The sequence below is a fragment of the Mycteria americana genome, chromosome 14, assembly GCF_035582795.1.
Source record: "Mycteria americana isolate JAX WOST 10 ecotype Jacksonville Zoo and Gardens chromosome 14, USCA_MyAme_1.0, whole genome shotgun sequence".
In the NCBI taxonomy this organism is placed as follows: Eukaryota; Metazoa; Chordata; class Aves; order Ciconiiformes; family Ciconiidae; genus Mycteria; species Mycteria americana.
This window is the reverse complement of record NC_134378.1, coordinates 16,275,319-16,294,474: the sequence shown is the minus strand read 5'-3', so window position 1 is coordinate 16,294,474 and position 19,156 is coordinate 16,275,319. Positions and strand designations below refer to the sequence as shown.

The 19,156-nt window shown below is 43.0% G+C and overlaps 1 protein-coding gene across 4 annotated transcripts; it reads left to right on the top strand.

Annotated features, from left to right (window-relative positions):
- Window positions 1–4,773: 4,773 nt before the first annotated feature.
- Window positions 4,774–19,004, top strand: PCMTD2 (protein-L-isoaspartate (D-aspartate) O-methyltransferase domain containing 2). 4 transcript variants are annotated; one of them, XM_075516765.1, is made up of 8 exons: window positions 4,774–4,912; window positions 5,742–6,233; window positions 8,068–8,402; window positions 9,733–9,835; window positions 11,625–11,796; window positions 12,755–12,878; window positions 14,436–14,755; window positions 15,292–19,004. In XM_075516765.1, exons 3-8 carry the CDS (start codon window positions 8,096–8,098, stop codon window positions 15,292–15,294), a joined length of 1,029 nt encoding a protein of 342 aa, XP_075372880.1. In that variant the 5' UTR covers window positions 4,774–4,912; window positions 5,742–6,233; window positions 8,068–8,095; the 3' UTR covers window positions 15,295–19,004. The 4 variants fall into 4 exon arrangements, with proteins under 4 accessions (XP_075372880.1, XP_075372877.1, XP_075372878.1 ...); XM_075516762.1 differs by having other exon boundaries at window positions 14,436–19,004; XM_075516763.1 differs by lacking the exon at window positions 5,742–6,233 and having other exon boundaries at window positions 4,788–4,912; window positions 14,436–19,004.
- The last annotated feature ends 152 nt before the right edge of the window (window positions 19,005–19,156 follow it).

The following is a 19,156-nucleotide window of genomic DNA, read 5'->3' as shown; positions in this document are numbered from 1 at the left end:
AGTCTGCAGGCAGGACATGTAGCACTACCAAAACTGCAGCAGGAGCAGGAAAATATGATATGGCTGCTGTCTTATGGTATTTTTATTATTTATGAATCCATAAAATCCATTGGTTTTATTTAATCCATGAATCACTTGAAAGATCAGGAATCATTTTCTTCCCCCATAAATATGAAAAGCTTGATTTTTGAAATTTTTATTTGGCAACCCTCTCCTAAATCATGGCAGACGGGCCATAATGAGACAGGAGAGAGCCACGACACTGAACGGGGCTCGCCAGTGCTCCCAGCAGGACCAAGAAGAGAAGCAGCACCTCACTGCTGTATGTCCCCAATGGCAGGGACCTCTGGTGACGCTTCCTCCCACTCTCAGCCAGGCTGCACCTTCTCCTGGCCGCACTTCTTTGATGACGCAGTTAAGTGAGATGAATCCAGGTCTTTATGGGTCCTTTTTCCAAGTGGCAGTGGTTATGCACAGTGCAATACAGCAGAAATCAAGACATATGTTCTTCCTCTTGCTTCAGCGATTACTCACAAGAGCCCTTTGATGAAGTGAGGCAAGAGGAAAGCTTTAGGAGACACATACACACACATACAGAGACATATATAGAGACATATGTATATATATATATATCTCTCTCCCCTTTGCATGGGAAGGAGGATCTCAGGTGATTTGCCATCAGTGTGTTAATAGTAATACTAGAGTAAATGTGTGAGTCTGCATGTAGCTATACATATGCATATGTGTGCATGTATGCATGTACGAGATTCTCTCCTGAAAGTGGTACGGTGCCAAACTGACCAGAAAACGCAACAGAGCGTATTTTGCAAAATAAAAAAAAAGGAAATGGTGAAAATATAACCCTAAGAATTAATGCCCCTCCAGCTCTTAATTTATGTGAGTCATCCTGTGACCCCCAAATTACCCCGTTGACTTAAACAGCATCTGTATTGCAAGGCTGCAGGTCAGGCTGCCTGAGCGCACGAGCTCAGCCTGCCGGGCCTGACATGGGTGCTCAAATGAATTTTTACTATTTACTCTTTCAAATAAATAAAAACATCCCATTTTAACTGACCATCACTAAGATGGACTTCAGAAGTTAATTCATGCTGACGGGTGTTTTAAAAGTATTTGTAAAAGAAATTGGTTTAAAAAAAGGAAGGAGGAAACTGTAAAACACAGGGAAATAAAGACCAGGAAAAGCAAGAAAAATCTTGGCTTCAGCTCACCCTCAGGAAAACTGCTTGCTCTCAGCAATTAAGTATCTCAGCTAATGAAGGATGGAGACCTGATTCTTACCGGTAAGATTGTAGAGCTGGGGGTTGCTGAGAGTAGGGACAGGGATTGCACTTGCGCCTGCGAGGGTCCCTGCCGGGCCCCGGCCCAGGGGAAGATGCTGAGGTGCAACCTCCAAGCCCTGCAGCAATGCCTGTACTGCTGGAGACACCTTGTGGTACACGGCTGAGAAATCGAATAATGCTGGGATTTAACCAGTGCTGCCAGGCCCTGCTTTCCCAATCCCACTTTGCTTTTTCCACTCTCGGAGATTGCTGAGGCTCTTCAAGCCGGTGGGAGCTGCCCACACGCATTTGCGGACAACGCGGACGCAGGAGTTACTTACGAATCTATTGCTGACTATAACTCATGGATAACAAAGCCCCAGGTGAGCCGTAAGGATGAAGGGAAGGGCTTTTTAAAGTGCAGGGAAAGAAGCGGCGCAAAGAATCAGCAATTGCAGACCCATGAAATCATGAAATACCCAACCGTTCTGTTTTTCTAAATGTGGGTATTTTTGCAGTATTATCAGACAAGTTTGCGTTTCCTCCAGAGCTGGAGCCCGGTGCTGTCACCTACGTGGAGGTGTTTTCAGCAATAACTACATTTTCAAAGAACCCAGGGAAGGAAAAAACTCCCAGGGGAGCAGAACCAGCGGGTGCCAGTGGGAAGCTGGGGGTGAGCCCATGCAGCAGCAAAAGCACGCCTGCCCAGGCACAGCTTGGCACGCCTCTTCTGTTAATCGCCCCCCTTAGCGCGTGATTTGGGCTCTGTACTGCAGAGATGCGCGTGAGTTGGAGGTACAGAAAATAACCTGTCCCTTGGGGATGACCGTCTCCCTTCAGCTAGTCCCTCCCCATGGCTCTGCTGCCTGACGCGTTTGGGGTACAGGCAATGAGGTGGGGACTTGCAGTGGGCAAGCTGTCTTCCCTGCGTCCTTCTCCTGGCTCATTCCTGTAATCCTCTGTCTGGAAACGGAGGGGCAGCACGTTTCACGGATCCTGGCACTGAAAGGCTGGAAGGAATCACGAATATTCCTGGGAGGGCTCAGGATATTTGGGAATCCCTAAAACACTCAAACTCTTTCTGGTCTTCTTGAGGACTTGCTGCAAGAGCAGCTGCTGCCGCCAAATCTTCCCCTCTGCCTTAGTAACAGTTTGCAGAGAGGCACAGCGGTGCTTCCCCTACCCCTGCTGCTGCGAGCTCTCTGCCTACCGCACAGCTGCCCTAGCAATAATGGGAATTTTTTTTTTTACCCAGCTTTTATTTTAACAATTTTTGTGCAAAAATTAAACAAGCTGCTATTTTTCAAGCGGCTCTAGCAGGAAAGGGAGCAGATGCTGAACGGAAGCCCTGGAATCACATGTGTAAGGAGTTTGTCTGTTCTGCGTTTGCAGATTTCAACTGCGTTGCCATTATGCTTGAGTGCTTTCCGTATTAAACAAGACAAGGCGAGCGCAATCACCACGTCCTGTTTTGGTTGAATCAGCAAAGAGGAGTTTCAGCGCTCACTCTCCACGAATAATCCCATTCTCCCAGGCAGCTGTCTTCTGCGAAACGAAAGTGCAGACATCTACAGTATTACCCCGTGCCTGTTTGCAGAGTCTGCTGTTATCATGTTAATGAAGGGAGCTGAGATAATCACCTTAAAGCATAAATACATCTCGGATGCTGATTCACTTTCTCCTATTTGAGTCTCATTTACCAGGGTAATTCTTATTTTTTTCCACTGCGGGCTTGTTGTGTCTGGAAAGATAGCTATTTCTTTTTTCACAATTCCTCTCCAGACAACTTTAAATCAAGAAGCCCCTTGTCTAGATCTGGTTATTCCTTCTCATTTTGTAGCCATACGTCATATCAAGTCCTGAATCTAAGGCCAGTCCAGACAATTTTGTTTGATCCGTAGCCTTAGAAGTCACACAGATCGCGTAGTCTCAGCCAACACTGTGTGGGTCACTTACAGTTGCAGACAGACACGGACTTTTAGAGGATAATTTCTCTCATTCTGAGATGGGTGAGAGGAATCACCTTTCCCCCATGTCTTGTCAGGCCCTGCCATGTCGGTTACAACCACTGAAGGAGCCTACGTGGGTGGGTAAAATCTAAGTTAGATGCCTAACCCTCAGCCAGGTCACGTCAGGGGACAGGGGTCCCTCCACTGCACAAATGGCATGTCAGATATTGTGGCAGTCTCGCAATACGGAATGTTTTCTTCAAGCCCCAGCCCCTGGAGTCAGGTGAATACACATCTCACTTATTTTCTTCTCAGTGAATTTCTTTCTGGCATTTATGGTTGCAGCAAAAAAAAAACCAACCCTCCAAGCATGTGACTCAAGTTGGATGCTCATGGGCTCAAAACGCAGAATATCAATTAGCTCCCAGAGTAATGTTTTTTTTCTAAGTTCCCATGATTTTTTCCCAAGCCTGACTAACGATATCAGAACATCTGGTGTTGGCCACGCTTCACACGGGAGGTTTAGCTACAGCACGAGGACTGTGCGTGCCAGCTGGAGACTGGCATCTCCCCAGCTCCTCGCCGGTTCCTGCTGCCAGGCTGCTCCGTGCATCCGCTCCCGCACCCTGGGAAGCCCCGATCCCACCCGGAGCCGGGGCAACGTGCTGTCACGGCGGGGCGTGCTGCGGAGGTGTCCTGCAGGGGATGAGGACTGGGAGAACTGGGAGAACTGGGCGCTGAGCTGAAGGAGCAGGTGTGGAAATACAGCCCTGTGCTGGGAGCCGGAAATTAGGGCAGGGCAGCGAGCATGGGGCTGGGGGCAGGCAGCCACATGGCATGGGGAGATGTTCCCAGGAGCTGTGCAATGGGACAGACGGGGAAAGAAGAGCGTCCTAGTCTGTATTTAGTCCTGGTCCATATTTAGGCTGGATCTGTGGGGGCAGGCTGTTGGCCCAGTCTGTATTTAGACCTGGTCTACGTTTACACCTGGCTGATATCCCTGCGCTGCTGGCCCAGGCCATATTTAAGCCCGGTCTGTTGGCCCCATCTGCATTTAGCCCCAATCTATAGCTCTGGTCCATCTTTAGGCCCTGCCTATAGGCCCAGCCTGTTGACCTAGGCTGTATTTAGACCCAGTTTGTACTTAGGCCCAGCCTGTATTTAGCTCTGACCCGTAGGCCCAGTGTGTTGGCCTGGTTTGTATTAAGGCCTGGTCTGTGGACCCCATATGCAGGCCCTATACATAGGCCCTGTAAGTAGGGCCCATAAGTAGGGCCCAAACCTAGGCCAGTCAGTATTCAGTGCCACCAGGGAAGGCGGAGCTCACGCAGCGATGGAGACCGGAGCCCCTCGGCCGCCCCCGCCCTGGGCCGGGCCCGGCGCTGCCGGGTCTCCCCTCAGGGAACCAGCGCTGCCCCGCGCCCCGCAGTGGTACAGTCTTCTCCCCCGCGTCCGGTCTGCATGGTACAGTCCAGACAGCTCCCCCCGCCGGACCGCAGTGGTCTGCTCCCCGCCTCCCCTCCTCGCGGCGGTGGTGCGCGCCGCGCGTGCGCAGTGGCGCGGCCGGCGCTCAGCTGGGCAGTGTTTACAGCTCCGGAGCGCGGCGGGACGGCCGTGCCGCCGGGCCCGGGAGGGGAGCGGGCCGCACCGGGCTGGGCCGCGCCGACCCGACCCGCCGCTCAGGTACGGCCGGGGGGCGAGGTAGACCCTGTCCGCTGAGGTGCGGCCGGTGTCGGCTTGACCCGACCCGACCTCACCGGGCCGCTGCAGCCCCCCTCCGCTTCCTCACCCCCTTTTACCTCCACCCCCAGCCCGGGCCGGAGCCGCGCCGCCTCCTCAGGCCGCTACCCCCCTCAGCCCTGCCCTGCGGCCTTCCCCCGGCACTGGGGCTCCTGCCGGGGGTGCCCCGCGGTGGGGGCATGGCCCTTTTCGTGGCTTCTCCCCCGCCCCAACGCTGCCTCCCCGTCAGGGCGGCCTGGGCTCCCACAGGGCCGCCCCGGGCTCTGGGCATGGCTGGAGGCAGCGATGCTGTGTGGAGACCGGGGCCACCCGGGTGCGATTAAAGCGCTGGGGGCGGAGGGAATCAATATCGGGCTTTCCTAGACCTCCCTCCCACTCTCTCATCTCCGTCACTTTCCTCGGCAGCAGCCTGATAACGCAGGTAGTGATTGAGCTATACGGCGTGGGGCTTTTTAATTTGCTGTTTGAGAGGGTTAGAAGGGGTCGCATTGAAAGCTGTGCCAATTGTAACTTTTTTTTTTTATCGTTAAACATCCTCACCTTTGTTATTCCTTCTGGGGCGTATTATGTCAGAGCAGGGATTACCCTGGAAATGTATTGGGGTGAAGGATTGCATTTTTGTGCCTTGAGCATTGTTTTCAGTCTTCTGTGCATCTGCTGGCGTTTGCCTTGGAAGAAATTGCTTTAATTTCAGTGTTTTGTTTCAGGCGTCTGAATGCAGCTTCTCATGTCACACTTGTTTTTTTGTTTTTCTGTTTTGTTTTTCTTAAAGGGGAAGATGGCAACGTGCAACTGAAGGGATGTTTCAACACTAAAAGGCTGTTTGGTTTGATACCTGTGTTGTGATCTGCTAACGATCATAATTTTTGCATGTGGACTTTGTCCCTGCTCAGATTTGTGGAAATCTGTGCTTTACCTAGAAGTGTGAAAAGTACAACTGTGCTAATTGTGGAGGGAGAGGATCTTGTTTTAAAAAGTTTGTTAAAAATAAGTCCTACTCAGAGTCTTGGTTCCCCCTTCCAATAGGAGAAGGGAAACAAGGTTAAACAAAGATGTGGAATTATCCGAAGAGGAATTTAAATGTCAGAGTTCTATGTTCTGCATATAAAACATGCAGAAGTTTTATTGGAAGTAAGCTTGTGTCCAGTAAAAGTAATAATTTCAGAAGTAACTGACACCTGTCACAACTTGGAGATTCCTTGATCTTGTTAGAAAAATGTCTTCCATGTTCTACAACATGGAAGAACACTTGTTGATCGTAAAGGTGAGCTAAAACCAGGTCGAGCCAGTTGTCCCAGTGGGGCTTGCATGCATCAGAAATAATTTGTTGGGGATCCAAAGTGGAAGACTGCTAAAGCCACAACTTTTTATTCATACTTTTAAATCTAAAAATGTAGATTTTTAATTCCAAAAAGAGCTTAAGTGGAAGAAAGAAGCAAGCCTAAGAACAAAATATACAAAAGAAAGTCAAGGGGATCATCACCCCCAGGGAAGAGAATATGTTAATGCAGGATGTTGTGTAAAGCATGCTGACCAAAGATATAGCAGCCCTGTATGTGCCGATGCAACGAGTTGATGTGTATGTAAGAGGAGAAAAAAAGAATCAAATTGGCTGATGAACCCACCTAAGCTTTCAACTTGATGTGTTTTCACTGTGAAGTAATAAAACACAATCATTTTTTGTAGAGAAAATGAAGGAGTAACTGTAGAAAGGAGAGGGGTCGCATTTTTTAAAGTTTTATTAATGGTGTGAAACTGGATTGATGTGTTTGAGACATGAATGTATTAAAAACTGGCTCGAGTTCCCTGCCTAAGTATATCCTATTTTGTGTGTCTCTACAGGTAATCCAAATGGTATGTTATTTGAGTAACTGTGAAATTTCCTTAGACTCCTGTAGCTTTCCTTTGTTTCCTCTGAAAATGAAAGTGTATAATTTGCTCTTGCTGAAAGTAACAAATAAACCCCAACAATTTAGCTGTAGGCAGATCTTCTGATCCCAGGAATGAACTCTAAAGCTGCTTCTGTGGTTATTATTGTGAGCGGAAAAAGGCATTGTAAATAAATGCATTTAAAAAAAAAAAAAAGTTGTGTTTTCTGAAAAGGATTTTTTTTTTTTTAAGATATGGGTAGGGAAGAAAAGCTAGATTACTTTTGAGTGGTAAGTTCTTCTATGTTCTCCCCCTATACTGCTTTCTTTAAAACATATAGATATTTTTACTACATGAAGCGTATAGCCATGCTTAGTGTAATGCACAGTCAAGGAAGGTGCTTGCTTTTCTTTCCCCCCACACCAACAAGCCTGAATAGGTTGCTGGAGATGATCGTGTTGGTGAAGTCAGAAGTGTTTGTAATTCATAGATCTGTGTCACTGAAGAGTTTCCCTGTTGGGGGTTAGCTCATCTAGGACTTAAGAGGACCTAAGAAATTCCCCAGGCTTCAGCGGAAATTCTCTCTGCAGTTGCTGTCTGTATTGTTAAGTGTTTTACTGATGACGGTGGCTCAGGCTCTAAAGATGAGCTGTGTGAAAGTGCATTTGCTAAAGTAAGTAAGCTTGTACTCTAGTCAGAGTTTTTTTAGCCTCTGTGAAATCAGCATCCTGATGCATGTTCAAAGAAAATGTAATTTGAGATTTTTCTGGTTCCTGCTGCCTGTGTCTTAGTCTCTTAATTTCCCCTTGATACTATTGGAGATAGAAAGTCTATGTGTGGCAAGAATTCTGACAGGCGAGTCAGGCTTGCACTGTTGGTTGGATTTGCAATGAAAAATGACCTACAAGCATAGGAGCTAGAATAATCCTTTATATAAAAGGATTCAGTGAAAAAGCTGACATGCTAGTAAAATGTTGGTAGTATTTGAAGACAGGCATTACACATTTAAATTGTCTATTGTTATTTTTCCCTGCTAGTGTCAGGTACTACATGCCAGATCTGCTGCATTTTGTTTTTCATTGTTTGATTGGGGGGTGGTGGTAATGTTTTTCTGCTGCTTGTTTTCCTTCAAGTACCTAAAGATCTCTCCAAGTACTTCATATACAGCAGCATAATGTGGTGTTCAAGTGCATGCTCTTATACCTCACCTTCCTTTATTATTCTTTTAGTTTTAGTGCTTATAGAAAACTGTTGAAGATGGGAGGTGCAGTGAGTGCAGGAGAAGATAATGATGAATTAATTGATAACCTGAAGGAGGCACAATACATCCGGACAGAACTGGTAGAACAGGCATTCCGAGCCATTGATCGAGCAGATTACTATCTGGAAGAGTTCAAAGACAATGCCTACAAGGACTTGGCATGGAAGCATGGAAATATTCATCTCTCAGCACCGTGCATTTACTCTGAGGTGATGGAAGCTTTGGATCTGCAACCAGGGCTGTCATTTTTGAACCTTGGCAGTGGCACTGGTTATCTGAGTTCTATGGTTGGACTCATCTTGGGTAAATACCTTTTCGATCATGTTAACTGTTTATGTGAGAATAAAAAAGTTTTGAAATTGGGAATGAAGCATTCCTCAAGTAATGAAACTAAAAAGTAGCTAGGAAAATAAAGAATGCATTAATCCAACTGGCTAATTTATCAGGATTCTTGCAACGTTCTCTCTGGAACTGGATGGGGTCCAGATTTCTGTGGCAGTTCAGAACAGGCAACGATGTAATTGCACAGGTGGCTGTAGCAGATTCCTGCAGGACTGGGCAAAATCCTGGGTTTGTTGCCCCTTAAGCAAGAACCCAGCTCGGGAGCAGGAGTGCCATGTTTAAACTAGGATTGAGCATGTCTGCAGAAACCTGTGACTATCTGCTCTATGCCTTGTTTGTTTTTACACTGTCCTGTCTAGACTGAAACATGTTTGAGATCCAATTTTGACTCTTACTAACATACAGGTGGGAACAGTCTCTGCAAAGCAGTTAGTGCATCAGAACTGACTTTGTGACCACATCTATGGTAGGCACAAATGAAAGCATCAAAGTGCAGTTATACAATTGCAATTTCCCCTAAAGTATTTCAGTCGACAATTGTGCTTCTTCCAGCAGCCAGGATAGATAGCAAATGACTATAGGGTATGTATTTACCTTTTGTGGGCGTGTCAATAATTTTAACTGCTGAAGTGCTTGTTGTCAGGATAGAGCCTCACTCCCATCTCCCGTGGTTTTTCATGGAATCACATTTGCGGTTTTCTGCTAGGTTTGTTGAGATTACCTAGGATGCCAACATGTAACTCCAGGGCTTTTGAATGCTTTTGAATTTTTGGAAAAGTTACTAAGTCAGTTCTGAATAAAAAGCGTGAGTGCTGAACAGCTTCTCTATTTGCTGTTAACGGAGGTACAATGTGTGATGACTGTTCCTGATTCTTTTGAGGAGATTTTTAGCATGTCAGCAAGGGGCTATAAAAATAACAAAAGACTTTTCTGAGGGATTTATTAAAACATGCGGGCTATTATTCTGCATTGGAATTTTTTCGAGCTGATCAGTTTTACAGCAACAGTATTTCTTGAGTATCAGTGTTTCCCACCTACAGAGGAATTTCCTGCATAGTTAAGAGCAAATGATTCAAAATCAATTGTGCAAAACATCCTCATTTGCTGCCAGAAATGGCAGGTATAGGATTGCAATTCCCATTGTAGTACTAAGATAGCTGACCCTACACAAGCACTGACTGTCTGACGCTCAAGGAGCAATCTGTTACAGGAAGTAACCAAAACAGCATTCAATCCTGCTGGATTTTGTGTTGTTGCCTGTTACCATTATCCTAGTGTTCTAAATTTGCAGGTCCTTTCGGTGTTAACCACGGTGTGGAGCTTCATTCCGATGTGATCGAATATGCGAAGCAGAAATTGGACTTCTTCATTAAAACAAGTGACAGCTTTGACAAGTAAGAATGCGGAATGCCCATTTGGATTCATTTTGTGCATTTGGCTTTAGTCACGGCAGCTCTGGATTCAGGGTAATCTGAGGATTCTGGCTCCTTAGGCTTGCTGAGCTGCAGTGTGTGACCTTCTAAGCTGATGTGTATTGTGGGGGAGTTTCAGAAATTTTTGCAGTGTTTTTAATAGCAGCGCTGCTGTTGCAGAGCTTAGGGGAAGTTGACAAAGATTACTTATTTTAAAATGTGCTTGCAGGTAACAACTTGATACTTGCAAATAACAGTAATAGTTATGCTTGTAATCTGAGAGCATGCGTGGTTATCAGAAGAATAAGAACTGATTTCTGTGGTGGCCTAGTATGTTTTATCCAAGAAGAAAAATGGTGTTTTAAAATATGAAGGTAGTTTTATGATGATTAAGCTGGTACTAAAACTGCTTGGGATTTGATATATGTTCTTCCTTAGAACCTCCATTCTGCTGCTGTCACAAGTAACAACTTTCCAGCAAGATAACCATTGCCAATAGTAACCTCAGCAATAAAAGTTGGAGCTGTCATATTTTTGGATCTGTCTCACAGTTTGTTCAAACACGGAAGTAAAGCATCTCTGGATGCTTGATAGTTCTCCTCTCGTGGGAGGAAGAAAATTAAAGCCATTACATGCTAGAATTTAAACTACTCAGCCTTGTGCTGTTGGTGCTGTACTAGAAAGCTGCTGATGAGAGGGCTGTATTTTCTTGACGTTGGCAGCAGACCAAAAGTTTTCAGCGTGAAAGATGCTTGCACATAGATAACTGGGGTTTTTTTCAGAGTCACATTGCTATTGTTTGAATAGGTGTTTTAAGGAAGAATTTTTTTTTTTCCTCTCTCCAGACAAACATAGCTATAGAGCAAAAGTGAGCTGAATTCAGAAATCAACATGACTGGAAAATTGGCATTGCTGAGAGAAATGGCTGCTGGGTTATGCTGTTAGAACACCGTGTGCAGGAACTGTTAGCTGGCTGCTCTGAATGTCTAGCTCGCTTTGCAAAAGCAGAAAGCCTCAGGAAGTGTTTAGGAATAAATAGGTGCTATATTGAGCTGCCTCTCAAGATACCAGTAGAAGAATGGAGATGTTATACAACTTCGATCAAAATCAGCCCTTAAATGTGGTCCTTAAAGCTTATGTAGATTTGGAGCATGTAGGAAAACCAGAAGCATCACAGAATCATTCGTTTTTCTTCTAAACTGAATCAGAAATGCTAAAGGCAAAAATTCTTTTTATGAAGGGTGAAATCACAGTTCTTTTGAAGCTAATGGCAAAACTACCATTGGCTTCAGCAAAGCATATTTCTGAAGCATCAGGTTATAGTTCCCCACAACATCTGAAAACCATTTAAAAGCTTTTGAAAATGCCAAAAAAACCCTGGTGCAGTCCTTTAAAAGACTTTAACATTTGGAATTGCAGGTCTAATATTTATATTTGTGTATTATAACTGAGTCAGCATCAGGTGACTAAAAATAGCTCATTCTGAAGAGTTATATGCAACTCAAGTATGAAATTATGCATCCTTATCCTCTGGAGATTTTCATATATGAATTCTCACCTCATTGTTCTGTGGTTTTGAGACTTCTAGCTGTGGTCTGTTCCGATGATGTCTAGAATATACAGGCTTCAGAGCAGAGATCCTGTGAAACTGGTGTGTTTTCCCCCCCACCCCCCAAGTATTTTTCATTGTTTCATTTTTTCAGAATCATGAAAATCATTCATTTGATAAATTGTAATATTCTTGTATGATACACATCTTCTTCATTTTCAGATTTGAATTTTGTGAGCCATCTTTTGTTACCGGCAATTGTTTAGAGATTTCTCCGGACTGTACTCAGTATGACCGTGTTTACTGTGGTGCTGGAGTACAGAAGGAACACGAAGACTACATGAAGAACCTGTTGAAAGTTGGGGGAATTCTTGTCATGCCTCTAGAAGAGAAGGTTGAGTGCCTTTCTACTCACGTTTCTCTTTCAGTTATTCTTAATTCTGATCTCTGTTTAGTCAATAGCTCTTCCTGTAGTTTGCCCTTCTTGTAGCAGATTGGAGAAAGCATTAAGTGCACCAGTGTTTACTATGAGGGGAAACGGAACTCTGCACTCTTCATAATATTTAAAAAGTTCATAGTTCTACCAGTCTTTCATATACTCGATCTTTTGTTGTTAATTGCAAATTTACCTTCATGCTGCAGAAAAATGTCAGCAAGACTTTGTTCAAGTTGTATAATCTAGTGTTGTACTTGTGGTAAAATACAAAATTTTACACCCTAACTGGCTTATGAAAGAGCGTGCAAGTTGTCCCTATTTACAAGTGTTAATGGATTCTTTTTAGTAAAAAGTGGGCAACTGCCCTGTGTGTGAACTCAAGATTGTAATTCAGATTATCTTTTTGGTGTAAAGGTGTGTTGTTTTAATGGACTTGTATGGCTGAGGTGCAGATATCTGACCTTTTACCTCAGGGTGGTTGAGATGAGCAGAGTGCAGAGTTTCTTCCCAGCGAGATGCTATGCAATGAGTTAGTGCAAGAGATTTGAGCTGGAACAGAAATCCAGTGATCTGCAGACTTCCTTCAAGAGTGAATGTTCATGGGTGACTGACGTGTTTTCTCAGTGGTCAGACATAGCTACTCTGGTTCAGAATTGAGGAAGAACTGGGAAAGCAAGGTGACCCAAACTGCCAGTGCCCATACTGTGTTGCAACAGATGAAGTTACTTGGGGCTAATCTTGTAAGGAGTTCTGAATTTTCTCAGAAAAACCCCAGTGTTTCTCCTTGTTACCTAACTTTTACTGTTGTAGCTTCTAGTACTTAAATCACTTGTCCAGGCAGAAAAGTTTTTGGTTTTTGTCCAAAAATCTTACTGTAGTTCACACAATGGACAATAATCTCCTTGTTTTGGTTTAGTTGACTAAGATAACTCGTACTGGTCCTTCTGCCTGGGAGACCAAGAAGATTCTTGCTGTTTCTTTTGCTCCTTTGATTCAGCCTAACCACGCAGATTCAGGAAAATCAAGGCTTGTTCACTTGCGTGAGTATAGACATTCTTGAGTATGGGGGAGGTTTCTTCTGCTATTTGGCTATAAGCTGTACCTTGCTTCCTTAGATGTAATGTCCCTATGAATCCTTTCAAGGAAAATTACTCCAACTGCTGCCTCCTTGGAACAGTTGTCCAAGTCTTGTGTTGGATCGCAGTCTATCTTTGAGGATATCTGTGGAGGCCTGGTGCAAGAATCAGAATTGCGTAAAATAGATTCTAAATACAAATGATTTCTTGTGAAATTCTACCTAATCTTTGTGGAATGTTTGGTGATTGTTTTTGCATATGCAGACATCTGTTTCAATCCTGAATTGCATACTGTCATGGTTCTCAGGCACTGTGCCATGGTGATGGAAAATAAACAAGCAGTACCTGTGAACAAACCTTGTATTTACTCAAAGGCTTTCACCGCCCAGCAATTCAGAATTATCCTGAACCTGGAACGCTTGAGGGATAGAAGTTGTGCAATTTTTGGTTAGCTGTTTGAAATGCAGGTCGTATGCAGTGGCCTCAATCTTTAGATTAAGACTTTGGTGTAGAGAGGCCTCTTAAGAACACATGAAGACAGAGATACTTCCATAAAGAGATTAGTCAGGCTTTGTTCTTATTCTGGAAAGGTGTCTTTGCATGACAAAAAGCAGCTCAGTAAGCAGTCCATGCAGTGCTATAAAGTCCACTAAGTGCATATTTCAGCATACTTTGTATGGTGGGTTTGTAGTGAGACCTGCATATATATTACATGTGATTTCCCCCCCCCCCCCCCCGGTTCCTTCATTCAGGTCACAGGAATGCTTACTTGTCAGCAGAAGACAGGGTTTTTTGTTTGTTTCAGTTTTAATTTGTTTTAGCACATGGATGTGTGTGCATCAATACTTTTTTTCTTTATGCTGCATGAGTTATGTTGTGCACTTATGGGCTGGCAGCAAATAAGTGCAGAAGACAGAACAGTCTTCCAAACCATTAATGTGGGATGTATTTTAATACAATAACTTATTGTATGCTTCTGTAATTACTTTTACCAAATGGTTTCCAGCCAGTCTTCACCCACTAAGTCTGAAGCAGTTTTTGAAGAGCATAAATAGTACTCATGTTTTATAAGTGAAGAACTTGGCAAAGCTGAAGTAACTTCACAATAGAAAAATCATTTTATGGAAGAGTTAAGTAGACTTCAGGTCTAGTTATCTACGGTAGGAAAATATCTTTTTCTAAGTTATTAAACAGTCACAGTTTCAGTCACTAAGTCTGCATTCTTATAATCTTTAAGACGTGTGTGTCTTAAAATAATTGTGAGGACTTGACATCAAAATATGAAACTCTTCTTTCATCCCATTCTTTTTCCTCAGTTAATGAGAGAAATGCATAATTAAATTTTGTTTGGAAAGTTACAATACAGTTTATCCGAGTTGACAGGAGTTGAATAGAGCTGTTTTTGTAATCACAGCAGGGAATTCAAGTGGCCTGATTTAATTTGAGCAAATACAACTTTTCCTATGAATACTCTTGAGGGAAGTTTCTCCATATCTGTTCATGGTTTTCATTTTGTTTTAGCCCCAGTGGCTGTTCGCAGCCTCCAGGATCTGGCTCGCATAGCCATTCGAGGAACCATTAAAAAAATTATACATCAAGAAACAATGAGCAAAAATGGAAATGGGCTGAAGAACCCCCCAAGATTTAAGCGAAGACGTGTGCGTCGCCGTCGCATGGAAACTATTGTTTTCTTGGACAAAGAGGTCTTCGCTAGTCGTATCTCCAACCCATCAGATGATAACAACAACAGTGAGGATATCGAGGATGAGAGACGAGAAGAGGAAGAAACTAAACCCTCTGAACTAAAGCCAGATCCCCCTGTAAACTTTTTGAGAGAAAAGGTCTTGAGTCTGCCTTTGCCTGATCCCTTGAAGTATTACCTGCTTTATTACAGGGAAAAGTAATTTCCTTCTTCTAGGAAGTGGGAAGTAGGCAGAAAATAAAGTACTACTTAGGGCTTGACAAATGTATACCACTTGCTTGCCTGCTAGTATGACCACCCAAGGCAGTAGGCTAGCTGGGGAATGTGGCTGCTGTATACTTAAACATTATAGCTTTTTTAAGTTTTTTCTTCTAAGTTGTGTGCTATAGTTTTATCCTACAGCAGGGATTCCTTAGGAAGCAAGTTGGTGAAATGCTCAGCTGCTTATGGAAAGGAGGATTTAATTCCCTGAAACTAACTGCACAGAGATATTCGAAAAATCTCATGGCTGCTCTACCGAATTGCAGTTTTTAAATATTCTTAAGCAGTTCCCCAAAGACCTTTGCTGTCTGTGCTCTCTCCCACTAAACCTGCCATGTGTTCACTGTGGTATGTGTTTAATGGAGGATGGAGATTATTAGTAAAAACTGACCTGGCAAATCTTGTTTCTTCCAGTAATCTGAAAAAGCACAACTTCTACAGACATGAAAGGAAAGAATTTTTGGCATCTGGCCTTGTGGCATCCAAGTTTTGAATGAGAAGGAAAGCATCAGCTCCCCTTTGGTTGGTCTCAGTTTTGCTTATAAATGATACATAATTTTTCAGTAAAAGGTAAATATGTTTTACAGAATATTGGTTTTCTTAACGGGAAACACCTGTTCTAGTGAATTAGTCTAATAGAGATGCAAAGTTGGGTTTTTTTGTGGTTTTTGTTTTTTTTTTTTTAAGCAATGGAGGCAAGTGAAGAGTTGCAAAGCTGATTAGCTTTAACAGGATGCTAGGGTAGTCAGGGTTGTGACTGTCATCTCTGGAAATGTTTACAGAGTAATTCTGAATGGGGAAGAGGGTAGAGAGGAGATGCGTAGCGGTGAGTTTGTGAAAACTGACTGTGAAAGCAGAATCTGCAGATTTTGCTGTTGTGTGAGAACTTACGTCTGCTGGGCTGAACAGAGTGAAGTGGAGAGCGCGAGCCTGAGTGGAGTGGCTTGTGTCCTGGTAATTCAGCCAAATGTAGTTTTGTGGAGGGTATGTAGAACCTGAAAACAGCCTAGAAAGCCAAACTGATGCAGTTCTTAGGTGTTTGTGTGTGTGCCCCTGCTGTAGCAAGGTGGCTAGAATACAACTTGTGTACGCACGGTCCACATGCGGTAGGTGGAATGAAGTTGATCAACTTGGTAGGTTATTTTATTTGTGCAACAATTAAGTAGATGTTTTAACAGGCTCGTATAGAAGGTCTTTACACTCTGCAGTTCTGTGGATGTGAACTCTAATTTTTATTCCTAAGTCTTCCTGTAATGGTGATGGAAGGAGATATCATTGTTTAGAAGGGGAAGTTTACTTGGTTACAGCCTGTTTGAAAAATCGACCCAAACTGGTAAAGGCTGGAAAGAAACCCTTGAGCTTGTATTGATGTGGAATACTCCTAAAGCTGGGGGGAATGAAAAATCCTCTCCCAGTAGGTAATGAAGCTATGTTAAGGCATTGCCCCATCAGAAGCACTTAAGTTGGTATCACTTTGATATCTTTTTTTTTTTTAACACTTTCTCCTCATTTTCTGAGGAGGAATGGATGAAGACTGTCTTGCCAAAAATATGCTGGGTTTTCAGAGAAGAGAAGGCTCTGGGGAGACCTTATAGCAGCCTTCCAGTACCTGAAGGGGCCTACAAGAAAGCTGGAGAGTGACTTTTTACGAGGGCATGTAGTGAAAGGGGTAATGGCTTTAAACTGAAAGAGGGTAGATATCAATTAGATATAAGGAAGAAATTCTTCACTGTGAGGGTGGTGAGGGACTGGAACAAGTTGCCCGGAGAATTTGTGGATGCCCCATCCCTGGTAGTGTTCAAGGCCAGGTTGGATGGGGCTTTGAGCAGCCTGGTTGAGTGGAAGGTGTCCCTGCCCATGGGAGGAGGTTGGACTAGATGATCTTTAAGGTCCCTTCTAACCCAAACCATTCTATGATTAATGGTACTGAGTTGCACAACTTTCTTAATGATAAGTAGTGTTTCAAAGTTCTGTGCGGCTTTGAAAATAAATGGATAACTCTTGTACGTCTAAGCCCGAGGTGGAGAATTCTTCCTTGCTTAATAGGCTCTTTGTATATCTTTGAGAATATTATCTGATAATACGGTGTCATGTGGCTGCTGGCACTTAACACAGTCGTAGGCTGTGTTTTGCCTCTGGTTTCCTAAGTCTCCACTTCTGGTCTAAATGGTACCCCAAGCTATCTTGCTCCCTCAGATTTTTATTTCTTTATTTTAAATGGGGCAGTTCTGTGGCCACTGAGCTGATGGTTTCCTGTAAACATACAAGTGCCCATCTTGTAATTCTGGCGGCTACAATGAATTTCTTTCTACAAATGAAAATCCTGAATATTGCGGTAAATGGAGGCTTAATAGAATCTTCGTGTAATATTTCTCTGTGCTTCCCTAAAGGCTATCACCTCTATTTTTTAGGCATTTCTGCTTAATAGCTGTCATAGCAGATATGTGCCTTTCTGTATTGTGGCACAATTTCCATACCCCTACGTAGTACGGGGTGCCTCTTCCTTTGGCTACCAGGTCGTCCTTCAGTTTGTTAATTATAAAACTTCTTTTAAAGAAGTTGCTTTAAAAATGAGATTAAACTTCGGGTTAGTATTAGTAAACTTTGCTGAGATTCTGTTAAAGCTGACCAGTTGAGGGAGAATTATCTTTCATTTATCCCTGTTTGATTTTGCCCCCATCCCACCCCCAGCTGTAAAAGATATTTTGTCAGATTTTTCACCAGATTTGCCTTTTTTATTACATTTGCTAGATTTTTGTAGCTTTCTATAAGATGCATAAAATACTGCTATTTTTCCTGGATAAGGTTGAATAAATAAAGATATATACAGGAAATTTATGTTCTAGGTTGTCAAATTGTTCCCTTGTCCAAAAAAACACAGATCCAAACAAACGCATAGTAGAAATTTTATGTGTAATATAATTGTGAAATAGTATTGCTTATAGCCTGTAAATGAAGGGGGACTGTAAATACGTTTTCCCTGTGCACAAGCACTTGCACTGTAGTTTTGTATGCATTTCTAATAGAGTAATTGTAGCATAACTGTTTTTGTATACTCTGTAAGCTGTCTAAGGATTTTACCTGCTTTGACTGTTTCCTTTTGTGTTCTAAGTAGTCTTTAATTGTGTGTGACTCCTTTTAGGTTTCGATACTGCAGTAAATTTGCAAAAAGAAATGAACTTCAAGCTGCTTTAATTGTTAGTGTGTAAGCTGAAAAAAATCTGTGTAGAAACTAGAGTCAAATTGGCCTGAGGCATGCAAAAGTGTTACGCAATTTAAACTTTATTAATAAGTGTTTCTGTATCAATAAATTCAGTAAAGACTTTTTAGCCTTCTTAACATGGCTTTGCATCATGTTGTGATTAGAATACTTTGTAGATAAGTACTTATTTCCATAATTGAAGGTTAAGACACTAGAACACTAGAAAAAGCACTTAATAATATGGCGCAGGTGCATAGTTTTAGATGAACTCCTCAGAATATAATCTCTCAAAAGAAACCTGTGCAGCTGATGATTTCTAAACCTTTATGTAATGGAGTTGTGCAAGATCTGTTTTGGAATTAGCACACACGGCACTGATCTAGATTTAATATCTCAGAACGGTTAGAGTGAGTTCACTTCTTGGCTGTTAGACCTGTAGACAACGGATATCAAAAGGTTATTTAGTCCATTTCTGTACTTCAAGGAATTGCCTAAACCAAACATGTCAGGAGCATGTTTAATGCATTCTGAACTGCAGCTCCCCTCTTGTCTCCTGTGGTCTGTTTCAGTGCTTAATTAATGCAGATTTGTAAGAGCTGGTGTTCATGGCTTCCATTTCACTAGTATTGAGGATAATATTTTGGCTTCAGCTGTAATAGGAAACTGATCATAATAGCAAATACAGCTGTTGCTAATTAAATGTGTGTGTTAACCTTTATTCCACAGGATAATTACCTGCAGTCTGTGTTTCTTCCTGTCATCTGTGTGTATGATAGATGTCTTTTTACCAACTATAACATGAGACTAGTTCAGTGTTAATGTTTTCCTTCACGTGATGCTTGCTGAAAAAAAAATCTTTTTCTGCTTTGGAAAGCTATAGATGTGTCATACAAATGGTATCAAGTAAATTAAATCTGTCAGATAATGTTTATGTTCACTTCATAGTAAAATGTGCAACATCACAGTTCCCTGGGAAGTAGTGATGAGCTCTTCAGGGGACCTACTCCAATGAAATCCTTCAACTGGGGCAGAAGTGATAGTTAAAACAAAAAAGGGGGGGGGAGGGGGGATGACGCC